The sequence below is a fragment of the Prionailurus viverrinus genome, chromosome A2, assembly GCF_022837055.1.
Source record: "Prionailurus viverrinus isolate Anna chromosome A2, UM_Priviv_1.0, whole genome shotgun sequence".
Taxonomy (NCBI): Eukaryota; Metazoa; Chordata; class Mammalia; order Carnivora; family Felidae; genus Prionailurus; species Prionailurus viverrinus.
The window spans coordinates 147,183,386-147,210,524 of NC_062562.1; the positions used below are offsets into that span (position 1 = coordinate 147,183,386).

Here is a 27,139-nt window from a genome sequence, read left to right on the forward strand (position 1 = left end):
CCTACAGAACCACGAGATCATACACGCACGTTGTAATAGCCATTACATTCGTGGTCATTTGCCATGGCAGCAATAAAAAACCAATTCAGACTTTGGGACCTGACAGTGAGGTGCTACTGTAACAAAAACCTTAAACTGGGCAGCTTAAACCTTAAACTGTCTTTGGAAGCAAGCAGTCGGTAAAGGCTGCTAGAATTTCAGGGAGCATGATGAAGAAAGCCTAAATTGCCTTAAGCAGACTGCTAATAGAAATGGGGTCTTTAAGAACACCGCCAGCGAGGGTTCACAGACCACTTACAGAAATCTGGTCTGGAAGTCCATCCCAAAACAGAAGAACACACATTCTTTTCAAGTGTACATGGAACATTCTCCATAAGAGATCACATATTAGACCATAAAACAAGTGTCAACAAATTCAAAAAGATTGAAATCTTTCCGTGTGTCTTTTCTGACCACAATGCTATGTAACTAGAAGTCAGGCACAAGAAAAAATCTGGAAGGAGCACAGATACATGGGGGTTAAATAACATGCTATACTAAGCAATGAAAGGGCCAACAAAAAACAAACAACAACAACAACAAAAAAAAAAAACAAAGAGGAAATAAAGTACATGGAGACAAATGAAATGAAAACAGAAGAGTCCAAAATCTTTGCGATGCAACAAAAGAAGTTCTAAGAGGGAAGTTTGTAGCAATACAGGCCTAACTGAAGAAGCAAGAGAAATCTCAAATAAACAACCTAATCTTACACCTAAAGGAGCTAGAAAAAGAAAAAAACTCCAAAACCAGTAGAAGGAGGGAAATAAGATTAGAGCAGAAATAGATCATATAGAAATTAAAAAATAGAACAGATCAATGAAACCAGGAGCTGGCTGTTTGAAAAGATCAATAAAATGGATAAACCCTTACCCAGACTCTTAAAAAAAAAAAAAAAAAAAAAGACTCAAATTTAAAAATCAGAAATGAAAGAGGTGTCATAACCAAAACCACAGAAAAATAAAAGATTTTAACAGAATGTTATGAAAAATATATGCCAACAAATTGGACACTCTAAAAGAAATGAATTAATTTCTACAAACATAACCTTCTAAAACTGAATCAGGGGGCTCCTGGGTGGCTTAGTTGGTTTTAAGTGCCCGACTTAGGCTCAGGTCATCATCTCACGGATCGTGAGTTCGAGTCCCATGTCCGGCTCTGTGTTGACAGCTCAGAGCCTGAAGCCTGCTTCAGACTGTGTGTCTCCCTCTCTCTCTAACCCTTCCACACTCATGCTCGTTCTCTCTCTCTCTCTCTAAGAAATAAACATTTAAATTTTTTTTTCAACGTTTATTTATTTTTGGGACAGAGAGAGACAGAGCATGAACGGGGGAGGGGCAGAGAGAGAGGGAGACACAGAATCGGAAACAGGCTCCAGGCTCTGAGCCATCAGCCCAGAGCCCGACGCGGGGCTCGAACTCACGGACGGCGAGATCGTGACCTGGCTGAAGTCGGACGCTTAACCGACTGCGCCACCCAGGCGCCCCTAAGAAATAAACATTTAAAAAAAAATTTTAATAAAAATAAAAATAAAACTGAATCAGGAAGAAATAGAAAATTTAAACTGATTACTAGCAATTAGGGGCACCTGGGTGGCTCAGTCAGCTGAGTGTGCAGCTTCGGCTCAGGTCACGATCTCATGGTTTGTGGGTTTGAGCCCCACGTTGGGCTCTGTACTGACAGCTCAGAGCCTGGAGCCTGCTTCGGATTCTGTGTCTCCCTTTCTCTCTGCCCCTCCCCTGCTCACACTCTGTCTCTCAAAAATAAATAAATAAATAAATAAATAAATAAATAAATAAATAAATAAATAAAATAAAAATATTATAAAATTTTTTTTGAAAAAGAAAGAAAACCCTAAAGACTCCACCAAAAAACTACTAGAACTGATATTTCAGTAAGGCCACAGGATACAAAAAAAAAAAAAATCAACGTACAGAAATCTGTTTCATTTCTATACACTAATAATGAAGAAACAGAAAGGAATTAAGAAAGCAATCCCTTTTACAATTGAACCAAGAATAAATAAAATGCCTAGGCATAAACGTAACCAAGGAGGTAAAAGACCTGTACTCTGACAACTATAAAATACTGATGAAAGAAATTGAAGATGACAGAAATGGAAAGATATTCCATGCTAACATATTGGAAGAACAAATATTGTTCTACCCAAAGCAATCTACAGATTTAATGCAATCCCTATCAAAATACCAACAGCGTTTTTCACCGAACCAGAATAATCCTAAAATTTGCATGGGACCACAAAAGACCCTGAATAGACAAAGCAATCTTGAAAAAGAACAACAAATCTGGAGGTGTCACAATTCCAGATTTCAAGTTATACTACAAAGCTGTAGCAATCTAAACAGTATGGCAGTGGCACAAAATTAGACACACAGATCAGCGGAACAGGATTAAAAGCCCAGAAAGAAACCCATGAATATAAGGTCAACTAATCTTTGACAAAAGAGGCAAGAATATGCAATGCGAAAAAGACGGTCTCTTCAACAAATGGTATTGGGAAAACTGGACAGCGACATGCAGAAAAATGAAACTGGACCACTTTCTTTCACCATACACAAAAATAAACTCAAAATGGATTAAAGACCTAAAGGGGAGACTTGAAAGCATAAAAAACCCAGAAGAGAGCACAGGGCGTAATAATCTGCCACCAGCCACAGCAACACTTTTCCCTTCCCTCCCGAGGCAAGGGAAACAAAAGCAAAAATAAACTATTGGGACTGTATCAAAATAAAAGGCTTCTGCACAGCAAAGGAAACAATCAACAAAGCTAAAAGACAACCTACTAAATGGGAGAAAATATTTACAAATGACTTATCTGATATAAGGGTTAGGATCCAAAGTATATAAAGAACTTATATGGGAATGCAAGCTGGTGCAGCCACTCTGGAAAACAGTATGGAGGCTCCCCCCCAAATTAAAAATAGTACGACCCAGCAATTGCACTACTAGATATTAACCCAAGGGATACAGGTGTGCTGTTTCAAAGGGACACATGCACCCCAATGTTTATAGCAGCACTATCCACAATAGCCAAAGTATGGAAAGAGCTCAAATGTCCATCGATGGATGAACGGATACAGAAGATGTGGTGTGTATATATATATACACACACATACATATACATACAATGGAGTATTACTCGGCAATCAAAAAGAAAGAAATCTTGCCATTTGCAAATATGTGGATGGAACTGGAGGGGATTATGCTAATTGAAGTAAGTCAGTCAGAGAAAGACAAGTATCATATGACTTCACTCATGAGGACCTTAAGAGACAAAACAGATGCACATAAGGGAAGGGAAGCAATAATAATGTAAAAACAGGGAGGGGGACAAAACATAAGAGACTCTTAAAAATGGAGAACAAACAGAGGGTTACTGGAGGGGTTGTGGGAAGGGGGATGGGCTAAATGGGGAAGGGGCATTAAGGAATCTACTCCTGAAATCACTGTAGCACTATATGCTAATTTGGATGTAAATTTAAAAAATAAAATTTAAAAACATGATAAAGAACTTCTAAAACTCAACACCCAACAAAAACCAAAAAATCCAATTAAAAATGGGCAGAAAACATGAACAGAGACATTTCTCCAAAGACAACATACAGATGGCCAAGAGATACGTGAAAAGATGCTCAACATCACTCATGACTAGGGAAATGCAAATCAGAACACGAGATATCGCCTCACACCTGTCAGAATGGCTAAAATAAGTAACAAGAAACACAGGTGTTGGCGAGGATACGGAGAAAAAGGAACCTTCATGCATTGTTGGTGGGAATGCAAACTGGTGCAGCCACTGTGGAAGACAATATGGAGGTTTCTCAAAAAGTTGAAAATAGAACTACCCTATGATCCAGTAATCACACTACTGGGTATTTACCCAAAGAATACAAAATACACTGATTCAAAAGGATATTTGCACCCCTATGTTTATTGCAGCATTATTTACAATGGCCAAACTATGGACGCAGCCCAAGTGTCTGACAAACAAATGGATAAAGATGTGGCACATATGTACAATGACATATCATTCAGCCGTAAGGAAGAATGAAATCTCGCCATTTGCAACAACATGGATGGGGCTCGAGAGTGTAATGCTAAGAAATAGGTCAAAGACAAAAATATGAGATGATGTCACTCAAATGTGTAATTAAGAAACAAAGTAAATAAAAGAAAAAGAGAGAGGGAGAGAGGCAAACCAGGAAAGAGACTCAACTCCAGGGAACAAACTGGTGGTTAGCAGAGAGGAAGTGGGTGGGGGGATGGGGAAAACATGCAAAGGAGATTAAGGGTACACTTAGGATGAGCACCGAGTCACGTATAGAATTCCTGAATGACTATACCTACGCCTGAAACTAATAGAACACTGTATGCTAACTAGACTGGAGTTAAAAAGAAATCTAGTCTTGGAGAATCCTGTGAGAGCACAGAAGGGGGCACAAGTTGTCGTAAGCTGGAGTAAGGTGGATCCTTGTCACAGGTTAGTGGAGAGACGAGCGGAACTGTGTCCTACAAGTTATGTGGAAAGCAGAACTTGCAGACGATGAACTCGGCTCTTCGTGTGAGGCAATTTCCAAGGAGAGCGTTGAAGGTGTGACCTGGTTTCATCTTGTTGCTCACAGTAAAATGTGAGACGAGAAGTTCCACGAGCGGACAACAGCCTCCGCCCGTGCCTGTGAGTTCCAGCCTGCCCAATGCATCTTGGACTTGCGTAGCAGGCCCCCAAACCGCAAATGCCAATTCCTTGTAGTAAATCTCTTTATATATTTACCTGCCTTGGGCTCTCCTTCTCTGGTTCAATTCTGACTGATACAGGACTCTATAAAAAAAGGAACTAAAAAGAAATTCTAGAGTTTTAGTTTTCATTCCCTCTGCTCATTCATAACTATCTCCCATTGAAGTCTTTAGAGCATCTTTTAGAAGTCTGTTAAAGTTTTTGTCTGCTAACTCCAATGTCTGGTTCCTACCGGAATCAGTGTCTATTGACTGCTTTTTCTCTTAACCGTTGGTCACATTTCCAAATTCTTTGCACTTCTGTCATTTTTTTTTTTTTTTTTTACTGTATATAAACATTGTGAATGACAGGATGCAAAGACTCGAGAATTTATGATGTTTCTCTAGCAGGCAGTTAACTTGGCTAGAATCACACTCCAGACTTTATCTCTTCCACCACCACAAGGTGCGCCTGAATTCTCCATTCGGTTCTTTCAGTTCGCAGCTACTTTTTGCCAGGCTTTCTAGAGTCTTCCCCTGTACCGTAGGGGAAGTTCAGGATTTTTGCAGAGTTTGAAATTGATTTGGGGGCTTCCCCCAGTCGTGGCTTCCTCCTTTCCAGGGTGTTCACCCTAGGTTTTCATCACTCTTCCAATCTCAAACTATATTCTCACCCCTCTTGTCCAGCAAATACCGTGGCTTTCTGTGATCCCACCTCCAGGAACTGTGGACCTCGGGAGACTGATCAGAAATATACAGACCTCATTTCGTACAGCTCTGTCTCTGAGGCATCAACTTCCCTCCATTTTTTGCCTGCTTTTCACCACTCACCAGGGCTTTCAAATAGTGGTAGACTTCCCCATTGTTTGGGGGCGGCATACTTTTGTACTGAAGATCTAAGTGTTTGCAGTAGGGCTAATATGACCAAGCTCTTCCACCATTACTAGAAGCAGGAAGCTCAACCGAATACTTTAAACATTCCCTTTATCTTCTTTGTTGATATTTACGTTATAGCTCCCTTTTTTTTTTTTTTTTTTGGTGGTTACTCAAGAGATTACAATATTCATCCTTCTGTGATCACAGACTACCATCAAATAATATAACGCCAGTTCACGAACAAGATGAGAGCCTTACAAATGGTGTGTTTCTTTTTCTCCACCATGCCCTTTCAATGAATAAGTCATTAAACGCAGTACTTCAAGATTCTTTTACAAAAATAAAGGAACAAATAAGACTCTTAATGTCACCCCGGCTTTCACATTTAACCACTGCATAGCCTATGATCTGTATTTTTTGTTCCCTATCAGCATCTTATAGTATTACTGGCAATCATAATCTATTACATACATATACCAAAGCACCCATTAAGGTAAAAAACCAAAAATGTTGCAGGACTTGGAATCCCCCCCAATTTTCTTAATTTGGAAAACACTAAATCTCTGTAAAATCGGCGCAGCCCCAAAAAATCCCCCAAGGAAATACACCTGGACGTATGTTAGCCAGCAAACAAAAAAATCACTTAGGTTTAGGTGGAGACACTTACCCCTCTTCATTTTCTTTTAGTAAGCGACTGGCAATTCGGATAAGCATGCAGTAAGCAAACTGTGATTTGAGGCCGGATTTAGTAAACTTATTCACCATCTTAGAAACAGCAAGGCGATCGTTCCTTTTAAGGTGATACAGGACTCCCAGCGCATGGTACTAAAGAACAAGAAAAAGGATGTAACATCCAGAAAGCGGAGGAGGAACAGGACAAACTTCCAGGCAAACAAAATCACATGGAACTAGATTTTTAGTAAAAAGATACCCAAGTCAAAGGTGTACAAATAGAAACAACTTTTTTCGTACGGACTCAAACGCAGGCAAGACTGAAAGGAGAAGAGTTTCACCCCCAGAAACTGTAGATTCAGATTGGACAGGTGGTATTAAAGAGGCAACATACAACCCGAAGACGGTTCTAGCAGGTTCATCACTCCCCTTAGCACATACATCCTTAGCACAAAGGCGCTCGGGTCCGAGGCTTTACCAGTGGCACAGGTCTCTGTTAGTGGCTTTAAGTCATCTGTGGCCATGTTAGTAGTTAAAGGATTAATCTCCTAAAGCAGGCTCACGGAGCATAATTATTGTGGCACTTCGTGTAAAAACACAACGATCAGAGTTAAGAGAGCGAGACGGTTTCTGGAGGGAAAAATTACTCCTCTATTTCCTCGTAACTAAATATGCCTACGGAAGTTGTAAACATTAAAAGGGGGCGAATAAGTATCCTCTCCAATACAAATGGGGTACTTCACATAACATTGCCAGTGACCATTTCGCTCTTGCTCTCTTTTAATTAGGAATTAACGAATATCCAAAGGAGATCTTCCCAACAAAATGGTTACGTTTCACAAAATAAAATTACTCTTGACTGCTGGCGTAACGTCTACTATAACCAAGTTCTGAAAAGCTTAGACTTGAACGTCCTTCTTCACAAATTATTTTTCACGTAAGGGGCTGAAATGCAGAGTGAAGGACCTCTGGAATGAGCATCTCAAACTGCTACTGAACTTAAGAATCTTTCCCGAACGTTCCTGCAGCTTCTATTAAACGCTAGCAGGGTCTATGACAGTAATTCTAATTAATGGGATACCTACTAATAGGCTGCTTAATATTACACTTCCGCTAACACTCATCTAGGGAGTCAATAAATTGTCCCTAAAATGAAGGGTTAAAGAAAGCTGATCTCAAGACCTAACGGGACTCGATCACAGTACCTGGACCATAATGTTATCACTGGAAGCAGCTTCTTGGGCTTCATTGACCCAGCGTTTAACCACGTCATAGCTTATCTTCATCATGTGCTAGACACAGAACAAAGTGAGAATAGACAGTGCATGGTCACTAGAGGTTTACAGACATGAACTGGTTTTCTTAGAAAAATCACTAACAGACATTTCCAAATCAAAGAGACAACTCTGTAGCTTTTAGAAGTCTACTTCAAGTCTCTACTCCAGACGCAACTAATAGACCAGAAACTCTCTCCGAGATGAGGAGGGGTTTGTGGGCTAAGATGAGAGGGGAGGGACAGGAAAGGAAGGGCTAGTTAATAGGATGGTGCTTGAATAATGTGTACATTCTAGGTTCTACTTCCAGGAAAGTCACCTGGAAGGAAAAACAAAAACAGAAACAAAAACACACAGTATTGATAGATCGCTTGCTATAAAACTTGACCACCTACACTCCAGACCCAGAAACTCTTGTGATTCAGATGATCTGATCCATTCACACACTAATAACCAATTTTAACCAAATGCAAGGTGACCTCAGGCTGTCATACATTTTGTTTTGATAAAAAGAGAAAGAAAAAGTATCCCTGAAACAAAGACCACTTTCCAGTAAGAAATTTCCAAGTGGGACAGGGGGCTTTGGATGGAAGGATACCACACACACAGGGCACTAAGGAAGGCAGACGATACAAGAGGCAAGAGGTCAAGTTCAGGTCACAAAGGAAGATTCAAAACAAAACAAACCAAAAACGACCTTCAGTGTCTTCCCGGTCTGCCACCGCACGCCCCATCCTTTCTGATTACCAAAACCTTTCAAACATGGAAATGTCACCTTTTTAACTGCCTATATTGTAATGCTGCTCTGATAAAACACTCTTGGATAAAGTAACAGAGACACAAATGTGTTTTTTGAATGTTTCACGTGTGGGAGAATCACAGTGGTATTTTGTTTAGCACCCGCTCGAGCCAGGCAGCTGGCCACTTGTTCACTTACTAAGGAAGACACCAGTGCCGAACTGGAGACGCTGGAGACTTTGTCCACAATGGCCTGCTTCATGTATCTTTCAATGGCCTGCAACATTGTTCCCTGAGAACATTCATAAAGAAACAGTTGTTGAAGCACATATCTTCACCCAAAACTACGCTCCAGAATAGTTTACAAAAACCAGTCATATATTTGTTTCCGTGCCAATATTTAGACTGTGTTAAAGGGACTGCCATCTACTAGAGTAACTCTATCGCAGAGGGCAGGAGCTAGACAACCAAGTTGAATCTTCAAAGAGAAAGACCGGAAGGAAGCAAATTAACTGTTCAACAATGAAATCAACGGTCTCAGCGTGGAGAGTCCCAGTCTGAGGAAAAGTGTAAGCCCAGGCTCCACTTCTCAGGGATGTTACAAAGGAAATTCCTAGAAGGGGATGGAGCTGCTTTTGAAATCCTGAAGGATGGGGCGCCTGGGTGGCTCAGTCGGCTGAGCGGCCGACTTCAGCTCAGGTCATGATCTCACGGTCCGTGAGTTCGAGCCCCACGTCGGGCTCTGTGCTGACCGCTCAGAGCCTGGAGCCTGTTTCGGATTCTGTGTCTCCCTCTCTCTCTGACCCTCCCCCATTCATGCTCTGTCTCTCTCTGTCTCAAAAAAAAAAAAAAAAAAAAAAAAAAAAATCCTGAAGGTATCTCTGCACGAAGGGGATGTATTTTATATGGATCCCATGAAGTCCTACACATCAAATGTGATCCCTGATAATTTTAGATACCTAAGAAATTACATGTTTAATATGCTACTACAGAGTGTCCTCAATACGAAGTCCTCTGCAAATAAAGTCCTTTTTAAGTGGAAGAAAGCTTAGCACTGTGAAGGTAGCAGCAGATGAAGATACGTAAACAGACGGAGATCAATATTCAAAGACAGCCTATGGCTAGCGTGGGCAGTGTCCAGTCTCAGGCTGACCGATTTAATACTAAAACAAAGGCAGCCACAGCAAAACACATCACACCATTTCCATTACTCCTTCTAGGATCCAGATTTACCATTTGCTCCTACGCAACCTTTAAAACTTGAGAAGACTGTAAACATACACATAAAATATACCCAACCATGAACAGAGCTGAAATATTATTCAATATGTTGGCAATGGCCAGCCTGCCCTTCATTTTATAACCTTTCCTACTCACGAGCTCCCAGAAAGGGACAGCCTAATTTCATCCCTCCAGATGTGAGGGACTGAGTCAAGGTGAAACACCGGACTCAGACCTATTGTGGTTATAAGCCACTGGCTGGCTGATGGTTAACTAGGTTCTCTCTACTGAATATATGAATGAGGAGGCCTGAGCCTCGTAAGTGATGGATCACAATAGTAAATATCGGAGAAATCTTGCTGTTGAGTTCCTTAAAGCTGCCCTATTTCTTGCTCTGTCATCTGTTGTAAGCTTTACCTCAAATTCTGAGAGATCCAGATCCTATAATAAAGTTGATTAAAAAAAAAAAAAAAAAAAGCCTGGAGGCACAAAAGCCTTTCTGGTGGTCCTGTTTCTCTAATACTGAAGATTCACACAGTCAAGACTAGGGAATCCTATTAAATTTACGGCCACCTGTAGCTAAACACAGTGTCCCCTTTGATGCCTTGGTAAACAAAGAGAACTTACATCAGTGATTCTGCAGAGAGCCCTGATGGCTGGGCCTCGGTACACATCTTCTTTTCCGGTCATGTCCTTAGTCAGACTAAGAAAAATCAAATGAGTTACCATGAAATCAATTGATATCTCTTCTGTGGAGTCCACCCCTAGCTAATTCCCATTGTCCCCATAATTATCTTAATGCAGCTATGAACTCAGCAAATATTTATTGAGTGTCTTCTTTGGATAAATATTAAAACGACTGGATAGAACGCTGTTCTAAATCTTAAGAATATAGCAGTGCGCAAAACAAAGTCTTTGCCTTCATGGAGCTAATATACTAATGCGAAGAGATAATATATTACATAAATGAAGTATGATTTTAGATACTGGTAACTGGCATAAAAAATGAAGACAATGGAATAGCGAGCCACCGGCTGAAATCCCCCAAATCCTAAAAACCCATCAGACTAGACAACTCCTTAAAAGAACCTGACTAAAATGATTAACTCATGAAGTCGTGCTCTCTCTCACAGGCACAGTTTTCCCAAAAGGACAGCTGTCTATGGCTTCAGACCTCTCTATGGAGTCTCCAAGATAAGCAGAGGAGTGTGGACAGAGCTACTAAATTCCACATCCGTACTTCAAAGAGGTTTTCAGCCTTTATACATCATTCACCCTATCTTCCTGTCCCTGTCCTCTGTGTTTAGTCTGTCCCCAAAATGACCATCCATCCCCTCCCCGCTCACCTCCCCCTTACGTAATCCAAAATGGCCTCCAACTCCAACTCACTCCACCAGGATGCCATGACGAGAAATTAGTGGAGAACTGGTAGTCCTTCCATTTCTTTATTTTTTATTTCTAAGAGTATTTTCATAAACTTTCAAAACATTCAGAGAAATATAAAATACAAAGTCTAAGCTGGGCCTCACCGACCCTAGACAGTCTCTGTGAACAGTTGCTTATGGTTTCTTAAGGAACTTCTAAAAAATATGTATACGACCATAGAGACATTAAAATGCACGCAAATGAATCTCCACTCTTCTGACACCTCCCTTTTTCCCTTAATATATTTTAAGAATCTCTCCATGTTGGCAGACTTTAAAAAATGTTAGGTGTCTGTATATTTTTAAAAACCCAAAATATATCTAAAATATCATTTTAATGGTAACACAGATTTCCACTGTTGGGATATAAATAATTTATCCATTGGTCTTTTTCACAGATATCTGCATTTTTCCAATTAGATAAAAAGCGAGGCTTGGCAGGTTTAGTATCTTCTGAGGTCTCGCTCCTTGGCTTCTACGTGACATGAAAGCAGCCATGCACAATACATTTACAACAATGGGCATGGCTGTGTTCCAATAAAACTTTATTTACAAAATGAGGCAACAGTTTTTGCCACGGGCCAGAGTCTGCCAGCGGCGGCTCCATGTCTTAGTTTGGGCTGCCCCGACAAAGGCTTACAGACAGGTAGTTTGTTTGGGAATGTGTTCGAGGGAAGGGAAAACAGAGAGGCGAACAAAGAAGGAGGGCACTTAATACAAAGGAATTTTCTCTAGCGGGTCACTGCCACAGGCAACTGGTTATTTGATGAGCCATCTTCTGAGGAGGCTTATGAAATACATGTTGGAACCACATTTCCAAGGGATGAAAAGGAAAGAATTCATCCACTAGCTCTCAGCCACTGGCTGACAGTTAACCCCAGAGCGTTCTTTCCCCATTTGGTTAACATGCACATGTTACCTCCCACATGTGAGTTCCAAGTCAGGGCCCAAACCGGAGCACCAGGGAAACTGGGGGGCAAGCAACAGAACACACAGCGCGTGCTTCGGCAAGGCACTGTTCACGCAAGCGAGCTGGCCCCTGTACAGAACAGCTGACCACAAGCACAGCTAGGATCAGAGAGAAGGCCTGAGGCAACAGCATCCGGAACAGTCTATCCTTCACGTCCGTCAAATTTGAACATGTCCTCCATTAAATCTAACCTGTCACTGAGCCTTCAAGATGGTAACCATCCACTATTTCTACGAGAGATTGGAAAATGAATGGCACATGGTACAATCCTTACCGCTACCACTCATTCCGCAGCCGTGACTGATATCCACCACATCCTTCCCACAATCACCCAATTCTATATTCCCCTCACGCTTAGCCAGCACTTGATCTCATCTTGGTCAGGTGTCTGATAGGTGACTCAAACCTTTATCTCCAAGGATCTGAGCTCTTTGTTGGAGATTTACCATGGCTGGACCATTGGCGGTTCCCCATCCTCCACTGACCATTGCCTCAGGCATGAACACATCAAAATACACGTAAGTAAATAGTACCTTGAGTTCTAGATACCGTCCTCTCTTCCACGTTTGTAGAGCAACAAGCCTAGCTCCTGATAGGAATCAAGGTCAACTACCTCTAGGAGGACACAGCTCCTTTCTTTACCTGCTGGTCCATCAGCATCAAGAATCCAAAGCGACCCAACAGTAGTCATCATGTTAAATGTGCCAACTGGCTCACTTCTCTGCCCCAGGACTTCTCAGACACTGGAGTGGGTGGTGCCTGTGGTTGCCAACTTGTCATTCAGACGTGTGGATCCAGAAGTGTGGGGTATCTCTGTGCTGAAGGCAATCCTCAAACAGCAGGAACCAGGAGTCAATGGGTTAAATGCCTCCCCCTGTTCATCACTGAGAACACTGTCTCTTGAGAACCAGCGCCTTTGACTCACATTCAGGGTGGGGATGGGAAGCATAACTTCTACAGGCAGGTCACTGGGAGCAAGGGTGACAGGTGCCAGTCCTGCTTTCACCTCTCGATTCCTGGACCCACCTGTTGTATTTATTGGTGACAGTATCATACGCTGACCATCAATTTAATGCACATACTTCATCCCAGAGGAGAATCCTCCAACTTCACAGGGTCCCATCGCCAAACTACTGCCTCAACTGAGCCATCACTGCATTTAGGCTATCTGCTCCTGATAGAATATGGTGAAACTACCGGATCTCTTGGTCACGAGCCCACCGTCACACGGCTTTTGCCATAAAATGAGCGGCGAGGTCACGTAGGATACCATGAACCTAAGAAACTGTACCACTCAGATCTACTGAAAACCCATGGATCATCTTCTATGATGAGAAACTTATGCAATCGGATTCATCAACCTTTTCTTTCACTGCCTCTGGAACTGTAGTCCTAACAAAGCCTTTCCCTACAACAAGGTTAAAGAGGAACACACCCCTGTTCCAGCACTTGTATGCTTCCATTTTGAAAGTTTACAGTCTTTCTCCTTTTAGAGTTTATTCACGGATAGGATGTGACATATGGATCTGATTTTTTCTTTTCCCAAGGGACTACTCCGCTGTCTCAGCATCACATATTAGAAAGTACCCCAGTGTTTATCCCAGTGACCCGAGATGCCACCCGTTGTCATATACTACATTTCTATGTGTATTGGGGTCTAATTCTATACATTTGTACCGAAACAACCTCTGACGATGTAGATCAGCATGGCCATGGTGACACGTTACAAAGTCATCACGCAATTTTATTCCCCTGGTCTGTCCATCCATGTGCCAGGCCCACACTGCTTTAAGGGTCCAGGCCTTAATGCTTCACTGACTGGGAGAGCTCCCAGTTCTTCCACAGTTCTTTCCTGGCTATTCCTAAATATTGGCTTTTTGACTGAAACTTTAGTATCAGTTTTTCTACGTTCATAATATATGGCCTGTGGGCTGCTTCACTGAGATTGCATTGAACTTACAAACTAATTTAGAGAGGACTGAAATCTTTATAATGTTGAATTGACCCATTCCAAAACATTGATAATTGGTCGAGTGTACCTGGAGCCTTTCGGGGCTTTAAATTATTCTTTCCTCTTGGAAGTCTTCTGCGTAAGTTTCTCTAAGGTGGCTATGCCATCCTACACCCCCTACAACGCACCTGGCCTTGGAGCAGGCTCTTTGACTTTGGTGCTGTCGGGCTTTGTGGTTTGAACCTAGATTCTAATGGGTATGCAATGGTATCTCACTGGGGCTTCAATCTGCATTTCCCTGATAATAACATCAAGAACATTCCACGTATTTATTGGCCACTCATAGTGAGGTGTCTGCCCTCAGGTGTTCTTAATCACCATGGTTTCCCAGCAAGGTCACATCGTTGTCTACATGGGCTGAATGGCCGTCTCTAGTTTTCTATTCCTGCTGTAACAGACGGCCACAGTTGGTGGCCTAAAACAAAATTTTATCAACTTACGGTTCCGTGGGTTAGAAGTCCAATGTGGGTCTCATTGGGCTAAACTGACCGTGTCAGTGGGGCTTACATCTACCTCACAGACAAGACTGATGCACCCCATCCCAAGTTCCCCCCAAATCTCATTGCTTTACAGCACCAACCTAGACTCCAGAAGCTCATCTACATCCCACGGATTCAAAACCCCTGACCTGATCATCAAAATCCTCTCAATTAGGTATGGGGGAGACTGGGTAGCCTCTCTCCTGAGGCAAAATTCCTCTCCACCTGTGGGCCTGTGAAATTAGAAAACAAGTTCTCTGCTCCCAAAATACGATGGCGGGCCCACCCCCGGATAATAGTCAGACATTCCTGTTCACAAAGAGAAAATGGCATGGGGAAAATAAATAAAAGAAAGTCACTGGTCCCAGGCAATTCTGAAACCCAGCCAAGCCAGCTGGAAAAGGTTTCGGGTGCGGGGCAGAATGCTCAGTCATTCTCCACTCCATGCTCTGGTCCTGCTCCCCTGCCCTCAGGGCCATCCTTTCGTTTTCATAAAGGGCAGCATGTGTTTAAAGCTGAGCAGTCTTCGTTCGGTCTTCTCGGCCTATATCCTGCCGTAGAATTTGGGACTCGGGCAACTTTCACGTTGTCCTCCCTCTGTCCCTTTCAGTCCACGCTGGCGGTGATGCTGGCTAAGATTCTCAAGAGCCCTGTGGGACTACCATATACGTACAGAGACTCACTCCATTAGACCAGAGCCTCACCACAGATCTTGCCTAAACAACCCCATCTCTATTTCCGGCTTCTGCTTAGATGCAGAGGGCATCTATGAGTCACACCCTTGATCTCTTCAGAGTGTTTTGTGTGAGTGAAGACTCTGACCTTTTCATCCTCCTGGGGTGTTAGCAAAAGGCTGTAGAGTAACTCCTTTGACTTTTCCTTTAGAGCACACTTTCCTACTGAATCTCTTGATGTTAGCGTCCTTTGCAATTGGGGCGGGCTGAGAATTTCCAAAAAACTCTTGATTTTTTTTTTTTTTTTTTTTTGGTATAACGGACCTATAACCTCTCAGTTTCAAGTGCACAACATAACGGTTTGGTATTTGTAAGGAACGCCTGGTTCTTTCACGGGTGTCTCCTCGATTTATTTCTCTACTCCCGCACGTGTTACCGTGAGTGGCAAAAAGAAACCAGGCCGCACCTCAGCACTCTGGAAATCTCAGTTAAACAGCCAAGCTCACGAGTCCTGATTTCTGTATAACTTCAGGGCACAATCCTAAGCTCTCTGCCACCACAGGACAAGGGTTCCCTTCCCTCCAGGACCTAAACGCCCTCCTCATCTCCTTCTGAGCCCTCCGCAGCGGCGCCATTAACGTCCACATTCCCGCCAACGATCTCAGCATTCTCTACCGTGATCAGTGTTTTCTCTACTCCTCACTTCTTTCTGGGTCTACCATTCATTAACATCCAGGTTTCTACTAACGTTCTGTTCGAGGCGGTGTCAGCTTTTTCTGTCATGCGCCCCCAAATTCCCCCCGCATCTACTCATTGCCCAACTCCAAAGCCATTTCCAGAGTCTTAGGTACTTGTTACAGTAGGACCCCACTCCAAGGTACCAAAACCTCTAGTGGTTTTTTCCCCCTACTTTGAGAGATAATCGGCATACGACATTGTAAAATTTTTAAGCGCACAGTGTGCTGATCCGATACCCGTACGTTGCCACAAAACCTATTCCTTTTCTACTGCCGCTGTGACAAATGACCACAAACTTAGAGACATAAGACAGCATTCATTTCTTTCTCTTACGGTTCTGTAAGTGAGAAACCCAACACCGGTCTCACTGGTGTCGGCAGGGTTACACCCCTTTCTGAACTGTAGGGTGAATCCCATGTCCCTGCCCTTTCCAACTGCTAGAGGCCACTCACGTTGCTTGGCTCACGGCCCCCTTCTTCCATCTCCAAATCCAGCAACATTGCATCTGCGACCTGCTCCCCTCATCCCATCTCTTTCCTGACGCTTCTGCTTCCCTCCTCCACTTTTAAGGACCTTATCCTTATAGGGCCCACCTGGATGATCCACACCATTCTCCCTACCTGCGGACGGGCAACTTCATTTCCCCTTTGCTGCGTAATGTGACATATTCGCAGGTCCTGGGAATGAGGCCAGGGATATCTTTGGAGGGCCATTAGTCTGCCTACCACATCTACTAATCACTTGAAATGAGCCAGAAGCAAACCATAATTCATGGCAACCTAACGGGAGTCAGAGGAAAGTACTAACAGCTAAACAAACAAAAAAACCCTAATCTATTTTTAATTTTTCCAATATTTAGTGACTACAGCAATCTAAGTGAAGATTTTCTGTTTGTCACTGGTGGCAGATATTGTTAGCTAACTAATCCCATACCCGTTTCCAACCCCTTCTCCCCTGCCTGCCCCTAATACTCGGGCTTTAAAAGCTAAATAGTCACTTTCCTGGTCCCGACGATCGTCGTAGAACCCAGCTGTGTCAAATGAAATCTACAAATCGCCTTGGGAAAAGCTATTGCATACCTGATAAAAGAGGCAGATGGTGCTGGCCCTCCCTGGCCCCTTTCCCGGCACCCCTCCCACCTTGAATGGTGCATTGCCAGTCATTCAGGCACCTATTTTGCAACAACGTGGGATTCAAGAAACACCAGCCCTCGCGCTGAACTACTGAACCAACACTCGACGCCTAGTGACTACATTGGGCTTTCGGTTCTTTCCAGCTGAAAGCCTTACTGACTGCAACTATATTCAATACAACTGCCGGTTAAAGACAAGCACCCTCCTCCGAAATTTATTTTGTTACACAACGGCCAAATTTACTTAAATGAGTTATAGTTAATAATTAGGAAGGCAATTCCTTTTTAAATAACATTTGGGGTGTGTGTGTGTGTGTGTGTGTGTGTGTGTGTGTGTGAGTGATACATACTCATTCTACGACAACTGGAAATCAAAATTTTACAGAAAATAAATAGCCACGATCCCAAACACCCAGAGAGAACCTACTGGTAATACATTAGTATATTTCCATCCACATATTTTTATATATGTACATAAAATATTTTTAAAAGGGAGACTATATAAAATACATAAACTTGAATCCAACTCTTACTCGGCACTTTTTGAAGACTTTTCCATATCATTAATGTTTCAAAAATATTTTCAAAAAATTAAAGTATCTCCTAATCTGACAGCATGGTTGATTAAATAACATTTAAGAATGGCATATATTTATTTTATCCTTTTTGCTAGTATAAACAGTGTTGCAATGAACATTATCACATATAAGTCTTCCTGTGCTATCTCTGATTATTTTCTGACCATACTTCCATCGATGTGGCATTACTGGGTCAAAGGGATAAACCCTGGGCAACCGCATGGCTCAGTCGGTTAGGCGTCCGACTCTTGGTTTCGGCTCAGGTCATGATCTCACGGTTCGTGGGATTGAGGCCCTTGTCCGACTCTGCACTGACAGAGTGGAGCCTGCTTGGGATTCTCTCTCTACTTTCTCTCTGCCCCTCCCCCACTCACACGTGTTCTCTTTCAAAATAAATAAACATTTAAAAAACCACAAAGGGATAAACCTTTTTAAATGTTCGACAAATGTTGCCTAACTGCTTTCTAGACAAACTGAATCAATTTATTATTCTGCCTCCTGTATGTACAAGAATATCAATCTCCCTTACAAATACCTACCGCCTTTTTTCTTCTTTGCCAATTTGATGGGTAAAATTTTATAACTCACTGGAGTTTTTAATTTGCTTTTTTGGGGTTACAGTGAGAATGACTAAAAACAATCAGGTCCTTTCCATTAGTTATTTTATGAACGATCACTTGGAATTTTTTTTAAGTTGAAGAGTTCTTTACATATTACATATACTAGCTTTTTAATATACTTATTGTAAATATTTTGTGTCACTGTGTCATTTACTTTTTGGTTCTGTTTCCATATTATAACGAACCTTTAAAATGTATTAGCAAATCTATTAGCATTATCCTTTGTGACTTTGCTTTATCACATAGGCATGGTTTTCACATGATGACAATCACATTTTAGGAAAGAATGCTTTAAGATATATACATATAATAACATATATATATTAATTCATATATATGTGAATTAACATATATATAACATATATAATAACATATATAACATATATAATAACATATATAATATATAAATAACACATATAAATAACATATATATAAAATAACGTATATATATTAATTCCCATTGGCTTCCTTACAGTCAAAAAAGTAAAATTAACAGAAAAAGAACAACAAATACTCCACTAAATATAGAAGCACCCCCTCCTAGGTTCTGACCATTCGCATACCTGCTTGTGACAATGATCACATCCTCAGAGATTGTAGCCATTTCTTTGATAGTAAGATAGCACATTCTTCTCAGTGTTTGCTGCAAAATTATTTATAAAAGGCAGCAGTTATTCATAAGGAAATGGTTCTTTACACTATTTGAAGTGAGAGCCCCAAGTAGATATATTTAGAACATTATTCTGAAAAAGGTTCTCACCTACCCCAAAAAAATCCTTTTAAAAATACCTGGATGAGACAACATACAGAATACTACTGCTTCCCAAACAAGTAACTGATGCACCGGCACACATCTAGGTGAAAATTTTAAAATCCAGTTAATTATCCAGAGATCCAAACTTTGACAGTGTGAATCCAAAGACATAGATTTCTCAAAGTGTTAAAGGCTTATCCTAGAAAATGTATTTTTAAAATTCTTTAAATATATACGGGGCGCCTGGGGGGCTCAGTCGGTTGAGCATCCGACTTCGGCTCAGGCCATGATCTCACAGTTTGTGGGTTCGAGCCCCGCGTCGGGCTCTGTGCTGACAGCTCAGAGCCTGGAGCCTGCTTCGGATTCTGTGTCTCCTTCTCTCTCTCCGCCCCTCCCCCGCTCGTGCTCTGTCTCTCTCTGTCTCTCAAAAATAGATAAATGTTAAAAAAAAATTTTTTTTAATTCTTTAAATATATGGATGGAAAGACATGCAGACTCTATCTTCCTCAGTCCAGCAACTTAGATGTTTTTCCTTGAAGTATTTGTGCTTGTATAACCAACTTCCACTTTCAAGTATCAAGATTTCTAGAAGGATACCTGGATCCAAAGCAACTGTTCACTTACCAATAGTAAAGTTTCATCGACCTTCCTCCTCCCCTTCCCTCTGGTTTATTCATACACTACGGGCACCGGTTCCTCTAGCTTGTCTGGCCTCGTTCCCTACCAGCCAACGTCACATTTCTTATAAGCAGTGAAACTCAAATACATCAGACCCGGCTCCAGACCCCAAGCTGTAAAAAGAACCTGGTGGAGACTGGTGAGCCCATTAAGGGAAGCGAAGGAACTGAGGGGTCTCGTGGTGACTAACCAGGAAAAAAATCATCCAGAGAAAGTTTAAGTGAAAAGAGAAAGAGAAAGCCAGGAGGGGTCAGATGAATGGGGCAGATGACAGCCATACAAACCTACTCTGAGAAGAAAACAAAAAATAAAAATCAAAACTTCAGAGCTGAAGAAGATGTGCCCCTCCCCCCCCCGATAAAAATCTACCGTGAAGCGGAATAAAACTGGAAATTAAAAAAAAAAAAAAATTCAGCTAGAGCACAAAAAACGGGGGTGGGGGGGGGGAAGGGCTCTACACTATTAGTCATCAGGGAAATACAAAAAAAACCATATTTCAGATACTACTTCACACCCATCAAAATGGCTAAAATGACAAAGAGTGACAATACAAAGTGTTGGCAAAGATGTGCTTGTTACCAGTAAAACATACTGTCTAAACGAACACACAGAAATGTCGAATGAAATAGGAACACAAAATTTAACGATGTAGCCAAGGGTAAAATCAAGAGCCATTCATGGGGGCCAAAACGGAAAAGCCAACACCTCATAGCCGGAGAAGTACAAGCCCAGGGCCTTACAGGCATAGGATACAGGATCTAAAGTCTAGAAAGAGTGAGATTCTAAAAGGCACATTCTTCAGGCTCACAGAAAATCATTCTAGATAATGACTCAGAAATCTGGCAAGAAATGAAGAGCAGAAGCGGTAAACAGTGAAGACAGTGTGGTATTGGCTAAAGAATAAACAAATAGATGGATAGAATAGAAGAGACCCTGAGAAATATGCCCACATAAATACGGTCAACTGATCTTTGACAAAGGAGCGAAATCAATACAATGGAACAAAGGTAGTCTCTTCCCCAGATGGTGCTGGACAAGTGGACAGCCACATGCAAAAAAAAAAAAAAAAAAAAAAAATCTAGACACAGACCTTACACTCTTAACAAAAATTAACCCAAAATGGATCACAGACCTAAATCCAAAATGCAAAACTGTAAAATCCCTAGAAGAAAACATAGGAAAAAACCTAGATGACCTTGAGTATGATGATGACTTTTTAGATATAACCCCAAAGGTATGATCATAAAAGAATAATGAAAAAGCCAGCCTTATTAAAAGTAAAAAATTCTGGGATGCCTGGGTGGCTCAGTCGGTCAAGTGTCTGACTTCGGCTCAGGTCACGATCTCCCAGGTCATGAGTTCGAGCCCCATGTCAGACTCTCTGCTGATAGGTCAGAGCCTGGAGCCTGCTTCGGATTCTGTGTCCCCCTCTCTCTCTGCTCTTCCCTGGTTCATGCTCTGTCTCTGTCTCTCTCTCTCAAAAATGAATAAATGTTAAAGAAAAACAAAAAGCAAAAACTTCTGTTCTGCAAAAGACAATGTCACGAGGATGAAAAAAAACGCAAGCCACAAACTGGGAGAAAAATGCCTGTTAGAACACACACCTGATACAGGATTGTCACCCAAAATATATAAAAACCTCTTAAAAGTCAAAAATAAGAAAAACAACTTGATTAAAAATGAGCCAGAGACCTTAAGACACTTCACTTAAACAGATAAACAGATGACAAATAAGTATATGAAAATATAAGAATTAAAGTATAAGAGTTCTTTAGATATTATAGATGTACACACTACAGGTCATTTGGGAAAGGCAAATTAAAATAATGAGATACCACTACGTTCCTAATAGAATGGCCAAAATCCAGAACACTGACAACACCAAATGCTGATGAGGATGTGAGGCATCAGGAACTCTCGCTGGTGGGAATAAAAATGGTACAGCCAATTTAAAAGATGGTTTGGTGACTTCCTGCAAAACTAAACATATTTATACCATGCAATCCAACAATCGTGTTCCTAGGCATTTGCCTAAAGGAGTTGAAAACTGCTGTCCACATAAAAACATGCATACGATGTCTACAGCAGCTTTATTCATAATTGCCAAAACTTGGAAGCAACCAACGTGCCCTTGAGTAGGTGAATGCATAAACTGTGGTACATCCAGACAAAAGAATATTATTCAGCACTAGAAAGAAAATGAGCTATCAAGCCACGGAAAGACATGGAGGAAATTAAGTGCCTCTTACTAAGTAAAAGAAACCAATCTGAAAAAGATACACGCTATATAATTCCAACTATACGACATCCCAGAAAAGGAGACAGTTAAAGCATCTGTGGTTGCCAGGGTTTGGAGGTTAGGAGGCAGGGATGAATAGATGAAGCACAGAGGATTTTCAAGTCGGTGAAAATACTCTGTAGGGGTGCCTGGGTGGCTCAGTCGGTTAAGGGTCTGACTTCAGCTCAGGTTATGATGTTGAGGTTCGTGGGTTCGAGCCCCGTGTCGGGCTCTGTGCTGACAGCTCGGAGCCTAGAGCCTGCTTCAGATTCTGTGTCTCCCTCTCTCTCTGACCCTTCCCTACTCGTGCTCTGTCTCTCTCTCAAAAACAATAAACATTAAAAAATATATAAAAACAAAAAGAAATACCCTTTGTAGCATTTAATGATTATCCACGTGATTATGATGTGCCAATGCAGGTTCGTGAATTATAACAAATTTACCACTCTGGTAGGGGATGTTGATAACGGGAGAGTCTATGCACGTGTCGGGTCAGGGAGTATACAGGAAATCTCTGTACCTTCCTTTTAATTTTGCTGTGAACCTAAAGCTGCTCTAAAAAAATAAAGGCTTTCTTTAAAAAGTGGTAAGGACATGAGTAAATCTCAGTGAACAGCAAACAAAACACCCACCAAAAATGATGCGTTATCATATGTGTATGTATATAAATGTGCATGTGTGTATGTATAATATACACATGTTTAGACATTCGCATACATAAAGAGGTTCTCAAATCTCCCAGGAACAGGTACAAGACAAAGATAAATGTTAGATTCTGAAAGTCAAATATCCATGTTGCAATTTCTAGGGTAACCACTAAAAGAACTTCCAAACTATTATCCCTCTGATGCCCTGTTCATTTTAATTGTCTTTTTTCTCTTTTGGCTTCATTTTGGATAGTTTCTATCTGTCTTCCAGGTTACTGATTTTTTTTCCCCTACAGTCTGGAATCTGCTATGAACCCCATGCAGTGTATCTTTCATTAAAAAAAATTTTTTTTATTGTTTATTTTTTTGAGAGAAAGAGAGACAGAGCATGAGCAGGGGAGGCGCAGAGAGAAGGAGACACAGAATCTGAAGCGGGCTCCAGGCTCTGAGCTGTCAGCACAGAGCCCCACGTGGGGCTTGACCTTGTGAACTGCGAGATCATGACCTGAGCCGAAGTCCGCCCACTTAACTCACGGAGCCATCCAGGCACCCCGAGGTGATACCTTTCTGAGAACTACACCAAATGAAAAGGTCTTTCCACGCTCACTGGTAGAAATACCAACGAGTGCCAGCCCTGCGTTCTGGTGTTCCTTTCTTTGGCCTTGGGCAGTTTCCTTTTACATATGCACAGATCAATTCTTATCCAAAGGTTTAAGTGGAGCCCTTCAGCAAATTGCTAGAACTATCTCCTTCCTTTCTTGCTTCTCTCCCTCTCCCCCTACTTCCTTCCTCTTTAGTACTCTGCTCTACAAATTTGAGCTTTCTTGGCTTCCTCAAACTCTGTCGGTTTCAACTCAGAGAGATAACTAGGCTCCTTTTCAGTGGGCCCTCCTTGACCTGATACTTGTAATCGGCCTCTGGACATGAGATCACGCTAGGGCTCACTCTGTTTTTCTTTTTTCCAGATCACAGACCCAGGATGCCTGTTAATCTAATGTCTGAAAATTACCGTGTAATATATTTTGTTTGAGCTTCTAGGTATTTGTGGTAGCAGGATAAGCCTCAGCCCTTTACGGCACCATGGCTAGTAACAGAACAGAAATATGTCTTCTTTTTTTTAGTTTATTTATTTATTTTGAGAGAGGGCATGAGCAGGGGAGGAGCAGAGAGAGAGGGAGAGAGAGAGAATCCCATGCAGGCTCCACACTGTCAGTGCGGAGCCTGATGCAGGGCTCAGTCCCACAAACTGCGAGATCATGACCTGAGCTGGAAACCAAGAGTCAGACACTTGAACGACTGAGCCACCCAGGCACCCCCAGAAATATGTTTTTAATACCAAAATATATGGTGAATTCCTAGGTACTCTTTTATGATTAATTTCCAACACCAATCCTTTGTAACTAGAGAACACGGTCTGTACAATTTCATTCCTTTAAAATGTGTTGCGTCTTGCTTTATGGCTCAGTATATAGTTTTTTTTTTTAAGATTTTATTTTTAAGTAATCTTTGCACACAACGTAGGGCTTGAACCCACAACCCCGAGATCAAGAATCACGTGCTCCACCAACTGAGCCAGTCAGGCGCCCCTACGATCAATTTTTACAAATGTTCTTTGTGTTTCGCATTTATATTTAACGTGGATTTGGGTCTACATCTACCATCTTATGATATGATTTATGTTTGTCCTTCTTGATCCATCTTTCTTTCTTTCTTTCTTTCTTTCTTTCTTTCTTTCTTTCTTTCTTCCCCTCCTTCTTATGGCTGGATTTTTCAGCATTCTTTTTTTTTTTTTCCACACAATTAATTCGGAAAAGAAAAACAATTAATAGAGAAAAATCAATGAAACAAAAAGCTGGTTGTATGAAGAGATCAATGAAGTTTATAAAGCTCTAGACAAACTTCCCAGGAATAAAAGAGAAGATACAATTTACCAGGATCAGAATGAAAGAGAAGACATTACTTCTGATCCTACAAACACTACAAAAATGAAGGAATATCATGAATAATTTTAGGGAAACAAAGTTCAACAATGTCAATGAAATGAACAAATTCCTTGAAAGACACCAACTACGAGAGCTCACTAAAGATGATAAATAATTTGAACAGATAGCACCAAATCTATTCTTTTTAATGGGGTTAATTATCAAAAGCCTTCTCCTAAAGAAGACAGCTTTACTAGTGAACTCCATCAAACACTTCAGGAAAAATTAATAATGATTCTACAAAAACTCTTCCAAAAAGCAGAAGAGGAAGAAACACTTCCCAATTCGTTCTCTGGGGCCAGCACTATTCCAATGCGAAATCCAGACAAAAATATTGTAAGAAAAACCTGCAGATCAATATATTTCATGACTACAGACTCAAAAATGCTTCACATAGTTTAACAAACAGAAACCAAAGATTTTATGTTTTCCAGAAAAATAAATAAGTGCCTCTCACCATATTAACATATTGAAAAAGAAAAGGCATGATAATCTCGTGGGTGTAGAAACAGCAGTTGACAAAATTCAATACCCATTCACAAAAAAGAAATCTCTCAGCAAACTAGGAATAGAATGGAACTTCCTCAACCTGATAAAGGGCATCTCTGACAAACTTAAGAGCTAACACCATACTTGGTGTCACACTTGGTGGTGAAAGACTAAATGCTTTGTCCCTAAGATCTGGAACAAAGCAAGGATGTCCCCAACCGTCACTTGTATTTACCCTATACGACAGTACAAGAGGACAGTAGGGTAAGACAAGCAAATAAAGAGCATGCAGATTGAAAAGGAAAAAATAAATTCTCAGGAGTCTTCCAAAATACTCCTAGAACTAATAAATGAATTTAACAAGATCACAGGAAACAGGTCAATATGCAAACAATTAATTCATTTATAAACTACAAGCAATGTGGACGCAATAGTATTTTAAAAGTCTTAACTAGGGTTAAATTTCACCAAGCACATATAGGACTTGTACTCTAAAATCTACAATACTGCTGACAGGAATTAAAGAGACCTGAGCAAGGAGAGACAAATACTGTGTTTGTGTAGCCAAAAAACACAATAATGTTACAATGTCAGTTCTCCTCAAATTGATGTTCAGGTTCAATGTAAACCCTATCACAGTTCCAGCAGATTTTAAATAATAGAAACGGAAGCTGATTCTAAAATTCATATGGAAAGGCAAAGAACCCAGAAGACCCAAAACTTGTGAAAAAGGAAAAGAAAAAAAGGAAAATGTGGACTACTTGCTTTAAAACTTACTATAAAGGTATAGTAATCAAGACGGTATGGTACTAGAATACGAATAAACACATGAATAAACACAATGCAACAAGATAGAATGTTCCAGTGTGCCAGTGTAACTCAATCATTATCTCCTCCTTCTTCCATTTTGACATGCAACCATTTCAGGACCATGTGTCCAGACAAGAAAGTTAGGAGGAACAGGAGGAGGTGGTGAAAGGAGGTAGGGGAGGGAGGTGAAAAGAAATCCAACCCTTACTTTATATCATATATAGAAATTAATTCAAAATGGATCAAAATGCCTAGAAAAAAGGCATAGGAGAAAATCTTTGGGGCATTGGGGTAGGCAAAGATTTCTATCATACACATCAGAAGCATAATTCACAACAGAAAAAAAAAAACTGATAAACCGGAATTCATCAAAAGTTAAAACTTCTCTTTGAAAGACTATGGAATGAAAAAAACAAGCCACAGACTGGGAGAAAATATTTAGGAAACATATCTGATAAAGGACTTGTATCCAGAATATACAAAGACCTCTCAAAACTCAAAAATAAGATAATATACAATCAAATTATTAAAAATGGACAAAAGATATAAACAGATCCTTCAGTACGGAAGATATACACAAAGCAAAAAAAAGCACACGAAAAGATGTTTGACATTACTAGTCATTAGGAATATGCAAATTAAAACTACAAAGAGATACCACAGCATACCTATTAGGATGGCTAAAATTAAAAAGAAATCAATTTTAAAAAGCAAAAAAAGACAACACTAAGGGTTAGCCAGAATTCAGAGTCACTAGAACTTTCTAACAGTGACGGCGGAAACGGAAGAGGGATTGGCAACTTCTTACAAAGTTAAACATGCCTACACCTGTCATCTGTGACCGAGCAACCCCAGTCCTAGGAACTGACCCAAGAAAAATAAAAACTTACGTTTAAAAAATGTATACACGAATGTTTACAGCAACGTTATTCGCAACCACTGAAACCTGGTAATAAACCAAATATCCTTCAAATGGCAAACAGTAGACAAGCTGAGGTACATCCATATAATAGAATACTACAATGAAATAAACAGAAGTGACCTACTGATACAAACAACAGATAAACCTCAAATGCGATATGCTAAGTGACTCAACAGGCTTCATTCATATGAATTCATATCATTGTTATGACTTCCCGGACAGGAAAAACTATGCAGAAAGAAAAAAGATGAGTGGTTGCCTGGGAGAGAGGATGGGAGGCACAGAAGGATGGGAGGAATAGATCACATGTAGAGGCATGAGGGAACTTTTTGGAGTGATGGAAACACTCTAAATCTTGACTGCAATGGTGATGATACTACTGTATGCATTTGTCAAAATTCA

The 27,139-nt window shown here is 40.9% G+C and overlaps 1 protein-coding gene across 2 annotated transcripts in view; it reads right to left on the reverse strand.

The window, feature by feature from the left end:
* The window catches only part of COPG2 (COPI coat complex subunit gamma 2), a 114,031-nt gene that overhangs the window by 76,147 nt on the left and 10,745 nt on the right, over positions 1 to 27,139 (reverse strand). The window contains exons 5-9 of one of the 2 annotated variants that reach the window (XM_047840322.1): positions 18,741 to 18,820; positions 10,179 to 10,254; positions 8,530 to 8,622; positions 7,524 to 7,610; positions 6,314 to 6,471 (exon numbers count right to left, since the gene is read on the reverse strand). In XM_047840322.1, the coding sequence (XP_047696278.1) occupies positions 6,314 to 6,471; positions 7,524 to 7,610; positions 8,530 to 8,622; positions 10,179 to 10,254; positions 18,741 to 18,820 (494 nt within the window). The remainder of the gene's footprint in view (positions 1 to 6,313; positions 6,472 to 7,523; positions 7,611 to 8,529; positions 8,623 to 10,178; positions 10,255 to 18,740; positions 18,821 to 27,139) is intronic. The other variant, XM_047840325.1, reaches the window with a different exon arrangement.